The sequence below is a fragment of the Mya arenaria genome, chromosome 15 (assembly GCF_026914265.1).
Source record: "Mya arenaria isolate MELC-2E11 chromosome 15, ASM2691426v1".
NCBI classification, from domain to species: Eukaryota; Metazoa; Mollusca; class Bivalvia; order Myida; family Myidae; genus Mya; species Mya arenaria.
Genome location: NC_069136.1, coordinates 6,321,249 through 6,335,884, shown reverse-complemented (window position 1 = coordinate 6,335,884; position 14,636 = coordinate 6,321,249). Strand labels below are relative to the sequence as shown.

Here is a 14,636-nt window from a genome sequence, read left to right as displayed (position 1 = left end):
TTTTACATGATCTCATGGTGCCCTGTTTTACATGATCTCATGGTGCCCTGTTTTTCATGATCTCATGGTTCCCTGTTTTTCATGATATCATGGTGCCCTGTTTTACATGATCTCATGGTGCCCTGTTTTACATGATCTCATGGTTCCCTGTTTTTCATGATCTCATGGTTCCCTGTTTTTCATGATCTCATGGTGCCCTGTTTTACATGATCTCATGGTGCCCTGTTTTACATGATCTCATGGTGCCCTGTTTTTCATGATCTCATGGTTCCCTGTTTTTCATGATATCATGGTGCCCTGTTTTACATGATCTCATGGTGCTCTGTTTAACATGATCTCATGGTTCCCTGTTTTTCATGATATCATGGTTCCCTGTTTTTCATGATCTTACGTTACCTGTTTTACATGATCTTACGTTACCTGTTTTACATGCTCTTATGGTACCCTGTTTTACATGATCTCATGGTACCCTGTTTAACATGAGCTCATGGTTCCCTGTTTTTCATGATATCATGGTTCCCTGTTTTTCATGATCTCATGGTACCCTGTTTTTCATGATCTTACGGTACCCTGTTTTACATGATTTTACGGTACCGTGTTTTACATGATTTTATGGTTCCCTGTTTTACATGATCTCAGGGTACCTTGTTTTACATGATGTCATGGTACCCTGTTTAACTACATGATCTCACAGTACCCTGTATATTTCTGTTTTTCCCCCCATGTAGTTGGAAGGTGGCAGCCATATTGCTCGACAGGTCTCTCCAATATCTGTGTGTTTTTTGTTACTTGTACATATACCTGTACTTATTGTAGAATGATGAGGGGTTCTTGTGAATTGGCTTAAATTTTATAGTATATAAATAAATGTTTATTTTTGATTTCTGAATGCCTCTTAGTATCTTAAAGGGGCTAGACACCAGATGGTCCCAAAGTCAGCGAATAAATTATTTCCACAAAACAAGCCTAGAATTGTCAAAACAAGCTTGTATGAATCCGATTATACATAATTTTAAATGATTAAAATGATATTTTGTAGTTGTCTCGGATGAGTTTACCCATTTAAAAATAGCACATAATGGTTTCCCAATTTAAAGTGTGTATATTTAGCATTTAGTTTAAACATATTTATTTTACAACGATTGTGAAACAAGTTATTACAACATTATATTAATCACTCTCGTTGGCACGATTTTACGCGAGAGTGTTGTCTTGTATTGTGGGGGAAAACGGAGAACCCGAAGAAAACCCAATTGTCCGGCTTGGTGACCACGAACCAAACTCACATACACCCGAGCCGGGAATCGAACCCGGGTCGCCTAGGTGAGAAGCGAGTGCGCTAACCACTGCGCTAACCGGACAACCCTATATTTAGCATTTGAAGGTCACATGATCAGTACAGATACATATACCAATGCCATTTTTAAATTAACAGGGATTTATGTGGTAGACAAACCCAGTAAATTTTGAATTTGAAAAATACGCATTATCTGCCAAAGATACATTGTGTCGTAAGTGATGTGTGTTGTACACAAGGATATCAATTTCGTGTAATATTTTGACAATTTTCTTTATTTTCTTGCAAATGTATCATCTGGTGTCTAATCCCTTTAACAAAAAAGGAACTAAGGAACAGCAGTGTTGTATTAAATGCTTCTAGAAATATCAAAAATCTTGTTTTTAAAAAACCCAGTGTGCATTGAAGCAAGAACTCGCCATCAATTTAATTCTATTGTGTTCTTAGTGAAATATATATTTCTGACTTAGAGATGGCATTTCGTTTTTGAAAAAAAGTGACTGTATGGTTGTGTGTAGTATATTGGATAGTAAATGAAATAGTGGGATGTGAAAGTCAGTGTGATTAGCTATTCTAAGTTTGTATGATATTGTTAAGCATAAAGTATATGTTTGTTTCCAGTTTCATGCAACAGGTATTAAAAACATTTCGGAGGAGGCAGGAGGTGGTAGAGAAATCTTTTGATTCACCTAAATGATATCAAAGTTGCGAACAGTCGTAATAGTCTTTTTTCTCATTTTTGTTTGTGCTTGCTCATAAATTTAATCAAACAGAGCTAAAAAAAAAAAGACCTTTAAAACAGATTCGTAGGGTATCTCTTTAACATATCTCATTATTCATTAAAAAAGACTTTCGTATCTTGTTAAAACGACATATTGTCCAATCAGAATCGAGAAATAATACCACTCGAATTTGGGACATTGTAAACATGGCTGAGACAAGCAATTCTGATTGGCCAATTATGTTCTTTTAACGAGATACGTGAGTTCTTTAATTGAGATGCAGAAGTCGTTTTAACAAGATAAACAAAAATAACATGTATGTCACATCTTTGCAACTGAAGATTTGTGTAGGGACTTATTAAATAATAGTATGTCATGAAGCTGGAAACAAGCAGTATTTCCTTACGCATTATTGCATTTACCAGACACGTTAATGTTTATGATAATGTTAGAATCCGTATGAAAATATGTAATGGGAAGCAGCCAGATTATGGAAACTTTTAATTATCTGCGTAATGAGACACCAGACTTCATAAGTTGATACTAGTAAATATACTTTGCTTTCATATCATTTTATTTGCTAATTAACGTCTTTTACTTGGATTTTGAAAATAGTGTTTTAATTTGTTTCTCAATCATAAATTAGTGCTTTACCAAACCTGAAATTAGGTTTTACAACAAAAATATATACCTGAATTTTCAAAAAAAAATGTATAGAAAAGTTAAAAAAAAAGGTTTTGCTGGGTAGGGTGTGAGGATGTAGAGATATATGTGCCTGCCTTTCATCCAAGATTTGGCATGTTCAAGTTCGCAAGAGGCTAATTTCTCTCATGACGTCTGAAAAGTAACACCAGCGGCTGTATTCATTAAGCATTTTAGTAACAATTTTCATCTTAGTGAAAAATTGCCTTTTTTTCTAATTTGAATTTTAAGAAAACAAACAATATTTGTACTGCAAAAATATGAAAATAAGCAAGAAAATAGTCTAAACAATATATGCTTATGAACAAATCTAATGAAAAGGAGCGGGTTTTTAATATAATCGTTGTCAAAAATTACGAATTTCTCACTAAGATGATAAAATTCACTAAGATGCTTATTGAATATGGCCGCAGTACTTTTTCAACTCAGTTAACAGACCTGAGAGTGATTTTAAAAGCTACTGTTTTACGTAACAAACAAGATATATACAATAAGTAAACACAAATAAAAAAAATATTACCCCGATTCAATACATCATGTTGTTCTGGTAAATAAAAAAGTTAAATTTTCTCTTGGTAACAGCCAAACTGCTGACAACATAATCTTTAATTTATGTGTTATATTTTTTATTCCAACTTCCTTTTGGAACAGAAAGATTACTGTACACTAAAGATTCCTATATGTTAGGCATGGATAGGTATGCTGTATTGTCAGCTAAATGATGACTGTGTTTGTATTTCAGCCCACTCTGCGCAGTCAGGTAGTAGATTTTGTACATAGCGTGCGCAATCTCACTCAAGAAACCTCCAACTTTCTGACAGAAAAGGCTCCTGATATGGTAAACTATGAATTGTTGAATGTAACTGAATTGATTTCATTTGTTCATAAAAAATGATCAGGATATGTTGATGTTTTTAAATGTTTACATATATATTTGATATCCTTTAGCCTTTCATAACCAAAAGTGTGGCCATGCTGGTCACAAAGAAAGCAGAAGAGTGCTACCAAAAAAGAACAGGATACAGCACCCTTCTATAGTTCTTTGTCTTAAACCCAAAAAATTATTATGATGTCAAAAGCCTTATTTGGAAAACATGACTGTTGCAATCTGGTTATTGAACTATAGTAAGATTATCTGATACTCATTCTCAAAACCTAACCTCGATTTTGGGCCTTAATCTTGAGATGCTACATATGATTTGATTTGATTTGATTTATTACAGCACATGCGTAGTGACATCACAGAGCGACTGAGCCAGTGTCTTGTCCAGGTGGAGGAGGAGACCCGCACTGTGATGGACGTCTGCGCCATTCCAACCACACCCATACCTCAGGAAGAGGTATAACCTCCTTGAGGGCTCAAAGATTTACCTTGTTACCCATATACCCTGAATTATTTCACCATAATTATGGAAACAAAAAAGTTATCAGTAAAAAAATATATAACATTTCAGTTGAAGTTAGGTGAAATTCCATATGTTTAACAATGTTCATTAGTTTGACTTTAATAGTTGTTCAGAAATGCCCCCTTTTCGTCTCAATAAAAACAGATCAACATTGGCGTTCTTTCATGGTGGCTTTTATTATCATTCACATGCAGTCATTTATTCATCGGTCCGCAGTGCTCCAGCTAGGCCTAAATTGCAGGGTTGGACACCCTGCTTGCCCTTTTTCAGCACCCAGCTGCCCTTTTCCAGCACCCTGTCACCTTTTTACTACACCATGGTGTGCCCTCTTGTTTGACAGAGTCAATTTTCAGAAAAAAGTATTAAAATAAAAGATAAATACATAACTTTGACACTAAAGTAAAGATAACAGCTAAGGCATACAAAAAAATATTATAATTGAAAAAAGTTACTAGACATTCATAATAATTATAAATTGAACATTGACCCTAAGTGCAAGTGCCCAATTAAGACTCATTCATTGCACATCAAAAGTGCACTTTCTTTCCTAGCACCCTGCCTTTTTCCAATCCTGGCTGGAGCACTGCAGTCTATATAGTACATAGTCTCACTGTGGTTTGTAAATTATTCACAAATTCACCTTTATGTTTTTATAAATGTACCATAAGCCCCATGTATTATCTGTGTTCAGTTTGTGCCGACTGTAGAGATTAAACACCGGCCCAAGCCCGGCCGCTTCAAGCAAGTGGTCAGTAAACTGAAGGGCAAGAAGGATAAGGACAAGTCTTACATTCCACTTGGTAAGTCTGTATAACATTGTGGTCAGAACAGTTTATTTCCATATTGAAAGTTAGTGATATTCTTGGGATGTGATTTGTCTGAAAAATATTTGCAGATTTCCACGGATTAAATAGCTGTAAGGACCAATAAAAGAAATTTAAAAAAGTTTTTTTTTTAACTTATGAAAAAAAATAACTGGTTGGTTTTGGTTGTTTCTTTATTTGTTGTTAGCATTGACTCTTCAATTTGCTTCAAAATTTTAAGTCTGGAGAGCTCTCAAAAGTGCTTCTAAAGACTCTGTTTAGCTTCTGCACCCCCAGAACCCCTCGCCAAAATTGTTTCAGCTGCCAGGTCATTCAGATCCCTGTATTTACAATTTGATTCTGGTCCGAGCGCTTTTTTTTCTGTCATTGAAACATGCACTCTTATTCTGGTTTGAATAATTGTAAAGTTTTCCCATTTATCAAAACTGACAACTGTTGGTATCTGCTTGTGGCGCTGTGCATTTGTTCTATACACATTTATGTTCATGAGCTGTTGGATAAATCAACTTAAACCAACCTGTTCGAAGAAGAATAGGCAGTTCTTTCCAATTTACCAAAATGTGCCAGTCCAAAAAGAGTTCCTATCTTCCATATAGATTGGCATGACAACAAATGAGCTGAAACTTCCTGTCCTGTGGTATAATTGTCTTTCCTGGGCTGGTATTCACAAACGTCCGGAGTCTGATTTGGAGACTCAGAAAAGCGAAATTTCAATTTTGTTTATAAAAAGGCTGTTACAGGAGCAAAGATGGTAAAAAATGATGCATGTGTAACAAACAATCATTCTCACTGTCAGACACACATCTTTTATCAAAATTAGTTCTTTTATGGTTATTTTGAAACATTTCAAAATTCAGTTTTCTGAGCCTGAGTCTGAAATTCAGACTCAAAATACAGACCCAAAACTCAGACTCAAAATACAGACCCAAGACATGCGGACAGGTGCTTATTTCGTAGACTTTAACTGCTTTTCCTTTTTCCCAGGGTACAATGTGAATTCCTGGTCGTCGGAGGATGTAGGTCAGTGGCTCGATAACCTGTCGTTGTCGGAGTACCGTGAGTCTTTCATCAAGCATGAGATACGAGGCACCGAGCTGCTTAGTCTAGACAAGACCGATATACAGGTACAAACACTTTCACATTTAAGGTGTCTGATACACAATTAAAAAATATAAGAGAGTTGGACTAAGATGTTTCTTAATCATATATTTTTATGCCCCCAAAATATCTATATAATAATAACGCTGTCTGTCCTCCGTCCATTTTTTTGTCATGTTCGGGCTGTAACTTTTGTCATGCATAGTGTGATTTTGAAATAATGAGGCAGAGATGTTAAGCACACATAGTCTCTACTTTAAAAAATGACCTTACAGATATGTTATCTTGGGCTTGCTATATTGTATTTTGTGTTGTTGTTGTTGTTTTCTAAGAAGTGAAAAAAGGATGAGGCATTGACACGGATTCTAGTGATGGTCATAAACTTAAATCAGATTTATCTCAGAAATCCAGCAGAGACATACATTAACATAAAACATATTTTCAAATAATACCTTACAGATGTGTAGCAGCAAGTATGGCAAATTGTTTTCTGGTTATTTCCCTTTGTACAGCAGACATGGCATTTGTTGCATTAGTGATTGTATTATTTAAAAATAATTTTGGATTTCATACAGAAAGCAACCTTATTGTGGGTAGCAGTTATTAGCACCCACGGTTCTATAATTTGTTTGACAATTTTCAATGTGCTTAAGTGAAGTCAGTTTTTAGGCCATCATGAAATTATTTACATTATACTTATCTATATTTGAAATATTAACTTTGAGCAGATTTCAGCTAATGTATTACAAATTCAATGATTTCAATTCCCTTTAATTCACAATAATTTGTGCACTATAATCTACAAACGAACGTCTTGGGTGTTTGCATTTTTGTTTCGGGCAATGACATTCAAGGATAAAAAATTATGTTCATCATTTATTCCACGTAGATTGATTCTGACCCATGCACCAAAAAATAGTTTCATAGAGTATATTTTAGTCAGTCTCTTTTTTCGACCAAGGCTTACATGATTAACTAGTGTCAGTAGTAAAAGGTAGCAAATATACTTTGAGTTTGTATTTTTGTGTGGGCAAATTACGATCAATGATTTTTTCAAACATTATGTTCATTTATTTAACGAAGATTGATTCTGACAAATGCATCAGCAAGCATTGATTAGTTAGAACCCGATTATTACGATCTACAGAAAATAGAGCGGGCTACATCACCTATAAAGTATACATAATGTCTGAAACTTTATAGCTTTATATTGTAACTTCATATTTTTATTTGTGTTTTGCAGGATCTTGGCGTCCATAAAGTTGGTCACCTAAAAAGAATACAGCATGGAATCAAAGAGCTCTCAAACAGAATGTCAGCTATGGAAAAATACTGCAACAATTATTAGATTGTGATGGGAAAATACTGCAACAATTATTAGATTGTGATGGGAAAATACTGAATGGCAGCTATAGGGGGGAAAAAACTGCAACAAATTCTAGAGTGGAAAATAACAGGGTGTCAGCTACGGAAAAATACTGTAACCATTTAGGTACAGGGTTGTAATGGAAAATTACTGGATGGCAGCTATGGAAGAAACTACAACAACTACTAGAGTGGAAAAATATCGAATGTAAGCTACAACAACATCTTACCCTAAGATCTGGGCTGTAATGGAAAATTACCTGATTAAAGCAGCTATGGAAAAATAACTGTATCACCTACAAGAGTGGAAATATATTAAATTTCAGCTACGGAAAAATAATGCAACAACATAAGGATTGGGTTGTAATGGAAAAATACTGAAATGAGGTTATGGGGGTACAGGGGGAAACAGCAACAATTACTAGATCAGAGTGGAAACAAACAACTAAAGTCATTTGTTGAAAAAGATATTTTATTCAACAAATGTCCAGCCTCTGTTGCACAATTTCTTCTATAAGTAATTGTTAGATGAGTTGAAGTAAAATCTTATGAATCAAGATGAGCATAGTGGGCTTAGTGAATGAGCCTTTCTAAACCATTTATATTTTACGTCAGGTCATCTGACTTACTTAGAATTCAACCTTATTGGCTGACACATTGTTGACTTAAAATCTGACACAGGGTTTGTGTATTGGATGAGTGGCAGTAGGTGAACCTTTAAACACCAGCAATAGTTGAAATTCTTAATGATCAAGTCTAGTACTTAATGATTGCTTATCAGCAATTTCATTGGCTGAAAATGTAGGTTGTATTCTAATGCATGGTTGAAGTATTACATAGATCTGTGCATTTTTCACACAGCAATAATATTGCCATCCTTAACCCACATTACTTACATAATGATGTGTGCATATTAGTAAGCAAATTTAATTCATGTGTACCAAAGATTTGCCATGTTTTTTGTTAAAAATGCTTTAAAAAGAAATACTACATTCATCAAGTGATTGTTAGGATTTTATACATGTAAATTCTTGTATTGAGACAAGCACCAAGCCATGGCATTAAACCCAAAGAATTCACTTAGTAGATCAGTTGATGATGCATGTAAATGTATTTGTTGTATGTCGCTTCATCACACATACTTAAGAAAAGCACCATGTTTTTTATGTACCCTGTGCTAGATCCTTACCCGAAAATACTTCAATGGGAATAGAGGCATAATAGTCACCCTGTCCCTCCGTGTACACCTTGTGTCAGCATAACTTTGTTAATATTTATCGAATTTCTATCAAACTGTAATTACAGAATAGTAGAGCTCGATGGAAATGTGTTTTCATCTCTAAAGTCAAGGTCACAACTTCAAGGTCAATGTTGCACAATATGAAGTTAATAGCAATACTTTCTATCCCAGCTATAACTTGGTACATCAGTCATACTACACAGAATTGTAGTGCACCGTTAGTTGGGCATTAAAGTCAAGCTCACGTTTTCAATGCAAAGGTCATGCTTGAAGGTCATTGTTCCCCATAAAAAAATTCATAGCAATATTTCATGTCCAACATTTGTAGCCATGAGATTATCATATAGTTCATTCAAAGCGTATGTCATATACTTATATACAGGATATCTGTCTGATTACGCCCACAAATGGCTGTCAGTCTGATTACACCCACAAATGGCTATCTGTCTGATTACGCCCACAAATGGCTATCTGTCTGATTACGCCCACAAATGGCTATCTGTCTGATTACGCCCACAAATGGCTATCTGTCTGATTACGCCCACAAATGGCTGTCAGTCTGATTACGCCCACAAATGGCTATCTGTCTGATTACGCCCACAAATGGCTATCTGTCTGATTACGCCCACAAATGGCTATCTGTCTGATTACGCCCACAAATGGCTATCTGTCTGATTACGCCCACATATGACTATCTGTCTGATTACGCCCACAAATGGCTGTCTGTCTGATTACGCCCACAAATGGCTGTCTGTCTGATTACGCCCACAAATGGCTGTCTGTCTGATTACGCCCAAAAATGGCTATCTGTCTGATTACGCCCACAAATGGCTATCTGTCTTATTACGCCCACGAATGGTTTCCATCTTGCAAAGCCCAATCCCGGGTTAGTAACATGTTCTTGTTTTTTTCAATAATTAAAATACTTTCAGACGTTTCAATAATAAGTTGCTTAACAGTTTAAATCATATACAACTGTATTCTGACATTGCACAATTTTAATGGATTTGGTTATAGAATTATGCTTTACAGCAACTAACGTTAAACTCTATTTATGTATATGAGGGGCTAGAAAATATGGAAATGTTGGATTTTGGAAATACATTTCAATGTTATTGTAAACATTTTGTATTTGATGTTTTTCTTATGTAAACTGTCGAAAATTCCATGAAAGACAGCATTATTTATTTATTTGTTGTTTATTTTCTTTGTATTTAGTGATTTTTTATGTCATTTGAAAAGGATTTTCATAAACATGTGTAGGTGGGAAACCTCGAAAGTTACAGAGGGGTATTTTGTTGATCATATTCATACACAAATACAAAGCGTTGTTGATTCATTTCACTGGTCAATATTTATGATATATACATGTACAACAATTTGCCTCTGAACAAGCTCCTTATGAGTGGTGTTGATGAGTTAAGTAAGGTTGACACTAGAAAATGTCTGTGTATTTTAATCTGAGACCTAAAATCTTTGTTTTATTTCATGCTTAAAGCCTTCATCATACTCAGTAGAATATAGCCGTCTGGGCCCTGTTTTATTAAGATATCTTAGTAAGTCATAAACCTTACTCTGCTAAAGAGTGATCAGGTATATGTAAAGTTACGGCCGGAATCTATGCGATAAATGTCCTTACGATATTTTAATTTAAACGTAGTTTACACCAAAACGCAAGGTTCGCCTTGTAATTTATGGCCGTTAGCCTTCCAATCTTTATTGTAACGGGGTTCTTGTTAATACTTGTCTTATTTTACGCATTAACTGTTACTCAACTGTTCTTCTTATTTTTGTAACGACCCTTGGTTTTGAAAACCGCTGGGATCTGCACAAGAAACCATGAACGTGTATGAAGTTTTGATAACAAGGGTGGTAGCTGGAGTTACCATGTATATAGTGCAATAAGAATATTCATGTGTTCATATATCTAGATATACCTTTTTTTCTCTTTCTTTTCATTAGATTGTTCAAATTGAAATGTATCATTTTTGTAATGTCCATTTTATGCCTCACTAGATTTGAAACTGAACTGTGTAATTCGAAGGTTATTTCATTTATGTTTTAAAACACAATTCTCATTCATCAGAGGTTTAATAATGATAATGGTAGACATAGCATCATCCCTCTGTTGAACGAGAATGTATATCACTTCCAAAGGGGTTGTTAAATTTTGTTTGATTTTTTTTTACAAAGCAGTCAGATTATTTTACGTCCTTTATTAGATGGCATTAAAAACCATTTTGATGAAATCTGTCTCATACAGTACCAGGTTTTCTTACAATGACCTTAGTTTCTCACATATGTATCTTTTTCACAATTATATTATACTTCGATTTTGTATGTTTGTATTTAATGTGTATCTGTTCTAATATTATAGAAATGTAAAACTTGAGCATTCCAAAGACTATTATTTTTCTTCGTCTAGTTTATACGTGTAAAACTTGCCTTCTACAGTGTTTTTTTTATGTAGTTACAGTGTAGTTTGTAGGTACATTTCGTATTTTTCAATGTTCACAGCTTCACAAGTTTACCTTATTTTTTTATATATTGTACATGTACATGTAATGCACTTTCGTATACATGTAGGTATTGAAATACAGTCAAACCCCATTGGCTTGAAATCGCTTGGCTCGAAATCCTTGATGGCTCAAATTGAATGAAAATGACTGATTTCTTTATACTAAAGGTAAAGCATTCCCTCATGGCACGAATTGTCTGAGACTTAAGTTATTTTCGCAGGTCTCTGGGAGCTCGAGACAATGGGGATAGTCTGAATTTATAATTATAGAACCCTCTTTTGTAATTTTTTGATTACGTAGGCATGTGACTGAGAAAAAACAATATCGAAGTGATGTAATAGCCCACTATAGCGCCCACTACCCGAGTTTTTGAAATTATGCCCGAGCTCAAAGTGAGACTTGTATTATTTCAGTTATGAGGGTTGTGAGTGCAATACTATTTTGAACCATGTTGTCAAGGACAACGTTCAATAAATAGCATGCATATAAATGAATAGGGTTGTAATTTATTCGCACACTAGTTATTGCACAGTTGAGCTCCGCCTTTTTAATACAATTCCATTACTGGGGTTAATACACAACATGGCACAGGAAAACATTTAGAAAATTTTAACCGTGCAATAACTCATGAGGAGATAAATGACACCACTGTTCATTCATCAACATAAAAGAAAGCATTCTCCAGTATGGTACAAAAACTATAGAACATAGTAAAGAACACATGTTTTACTAATTTTGGACATTTTATAAAAACTCACTGATATTCTGACTGGAAGATTTTGATGGAAATGGTTTTATTGTATATGAATACCCTTGATATTGAATTTCAACATTCAGCAGCTAGCTTTTACACTTATAGATATAATTGATTTTTTTATTTCTGTATTTTCCATTTATAGTCGTATCTATATAGTTGAAGTAGTTTTAGAAACAGATTGTGTGTATTTGAACTGTTTTCTCACAACGAAATCACCTCTTACAGTGAGTGATTCCTGATAAAAAGTGACCATGATAATTGTTTTGCATGACAGTGTAGCTGACAGACTGGCACGAAACTTGTGTAGTGTTACTGGAGTTTTGGCCCCCCAAGAAGACCATTTCCTCCACTGTAGTAAGCAATGTGTAGTCTTATTCCTGCGAGGTATAATATAATAACAGTATAAGGTGAAATAATATTACCGCATTGGTTTCAATAATAATTACCATATTGGTTTCAATCAACTTTGAAATATTTGGCAGTTATTTGAAAAATCTGTCTCTTCAAAAAGTTACACTTTTAAGCAGAGATGTTCATAAGCTGCTTTGTGAATACAACCCCTGTACCGGTTTCTACCCTGGAAACTGTTCCAAGCATAATTTGGCTTGAATTATCAAGTATATATAGGCTGGTCAGAAATATTGGAGGGGGGATGTTAAGGGATGTTTTTGATCTGTTCTATAACATTAGTATAGTAAGGGTCTCTTGAAATTTAAAAAAAAAAGTAGACATAGATTGAATATATTACTCAGTTTATAACTATCTTTCAAGTGATTATTTCAGATGATTATATCTGATTTACCGAGTGTCCAAGAACTGTTAGAGGGTCCAAATGAAGGGTTTGGTTTCTGGTCGGTCATATAAGGTACACTGTCATGCTGTATGCCAATGTGGTGCCTTGCTTATATTGCCCGGTATGTTACATACATGTACATGGTTTGGGTTCATGTTTATTCTAAGGCCTTTTATGAATATACCAGCTTGTCAATATTGATGATGCCAATGAATGCAGGTTTTCAGGAAAGTTCATTACCAAGTTCATGTTTTATGGTGGTCTCGGCATATTGAACCAAAATATGCTGGCGTATTTTCTGGTCAATCTTTTAGGCTACTTGTTAACTAATACCTCTCGTTACAGAAAAATAACATAATTATTATTACACTGCTCAAAATATTAAAGGAACACATAGTGTTTCTCTGTTATCATTACATTGTAAAGTATGAACTTTTGAACAGTTCACTATGACCATTGCTTTAATATAAATCATTTGCTTAAAAGCATATACAGGGTTGGCTAAAAGACATGTGGGTTTCAAGAAAGCCACAGCACAAATTCAAGGGAAGTTTTTCCCTTAGAAGTAGCATCCTCTTCCACAATGTCTAAAAAGAAACTTGTGTTTAAACTGATTTATTTTACAACGCTTGTGAAACAAGTTATTACAACATTATATTAATCACTCTAATTGAAGACCAATGATTACTTTTCTGTAGAATATTTGGGCACACAAGCAGTAAACATTGGTTTCTACTCTAGGGTTATGGCTACCCTTGAATAAACCTGCTACTCCAGTAAACACATGGGATTTGATTAGAAAACACTGTCATGATACATGGACAAAAAAAATGGAAACTCTAAAATTGGCCTCAGAAATGCCATTATTATCTTGTCAAAAATATTCTATGTCATTTTTGTATTAAATTAGCCTTGATATTAAGACTTCATCTACTCTTCTTGTGATTCATCCGTGGGTCTCATATAGCTCATAATCATGGCCCCTGGGTAAATCTCACAGAGTCCAAGGTTACATAGTTTAGGGTAAATGTTACTAAGTGAAACATGCATCATGCTGATACACAGGTTTTAGGGTTTAAGCCAGTGTTTAATGAGGACAGGGTGTTGCAGAACAGGAATAGGGCTCTAAGGGCTCGAAGGGTGCATTGTGTCAGTTGAATTTAACAGAAAAAGTTAGGAATTGTGCAAAGTAGAACTTATGTTAGATTTCAACTGCCACAAATGTCAAATCTGTAAGTATAAGCATTTAATTCTATGAAAGCAGAAAGATACACATGCTTGTTTCCATGATGGCAGAATTGTGCTATCAAAAATTTAAAAGGACAAGGTGCAGCACCCTTCCAAAACTCTTTAGCTAAAACGTTTAAAGAATAATGGACTCCGGGTGCACAGAAATAATGATTCACTGGTCTTCTTTTGTACAATGGACCATTCCTAAAGACCAATACCTTATTTCAAGACACTCTCCCAATACATTTACAGAAAACGCTGCTTCATCAAAAGTCTTTTTCTAACTTAGATAAAAAGATGGTAGTATAATAAATATTATAGACTTGTGTATATTTGTATTGTACTTGAAGTGGTAACGCCCTTTATCTCATGCGTCAATTGGCGTATTGAATACTCCTTTTGAATCGATTGAATACTACAACTCTCTTAGTTTTCACATACATTCTTTTGGGTCAGCAATGTATACATGTAATATATGTGAACATGTATGTCATATACCTGGGCAATATCAAGTGAACATTACAAAAGCTGCGTGTGTTTCCGTAGATTTGGGTCGCCACCCATGTGATACTATTCTATTTTCTACTATATTTGTTACCGTGGATACCCTTTGTAAGTCCTATTTCCATGTACTAGTGTTGTTATTTATCAGATATTATTGAAATAAATTAATTTTTATTAGT

The 14,636-nt window shown here is 34.6% G+C and overlaps 1 protein-coding gene across 2 annotated transcripts in view; it reads left to right on the top strand.

Moving 5' to 3' along the window:
- LOC128219686 (diacylglycerol kinase delta-like) overlaps positions 1 to 14,636 on the top strand; it is an 84,278-nt gene extending 69,642 nt beyond the window's left edge. For both annotated transcript variants that reach the window (XM_052927597.1, XM_052927596.1), the window contains 5 exons: positions 3,464 to 3,559; positions 3,945 to 4,061; positions 4,819 to 4,927; positions 5,936 to 6,075; positions 7,293 to 14,636. In XM_052927597.1, coding sequence (XP_052783557.1) covers positions 3,464 to 3,559; positions 3,945 to 4,061; positions 4,819 to 4,927; positions 5,936 to 6,075; positions 7,293 to 7,397 — 567 coding nt within the window. In that variant the 3' untranslated portion in view covers positions 7,398 to 14,636. The remainder of the gene's footprint in view (positions 1 to 3,463; positions 3,560 to 3,944; positions 4,062 to 4,818; positions 4,928 to 5,935; positions 6,076 to 7,292) is intronic.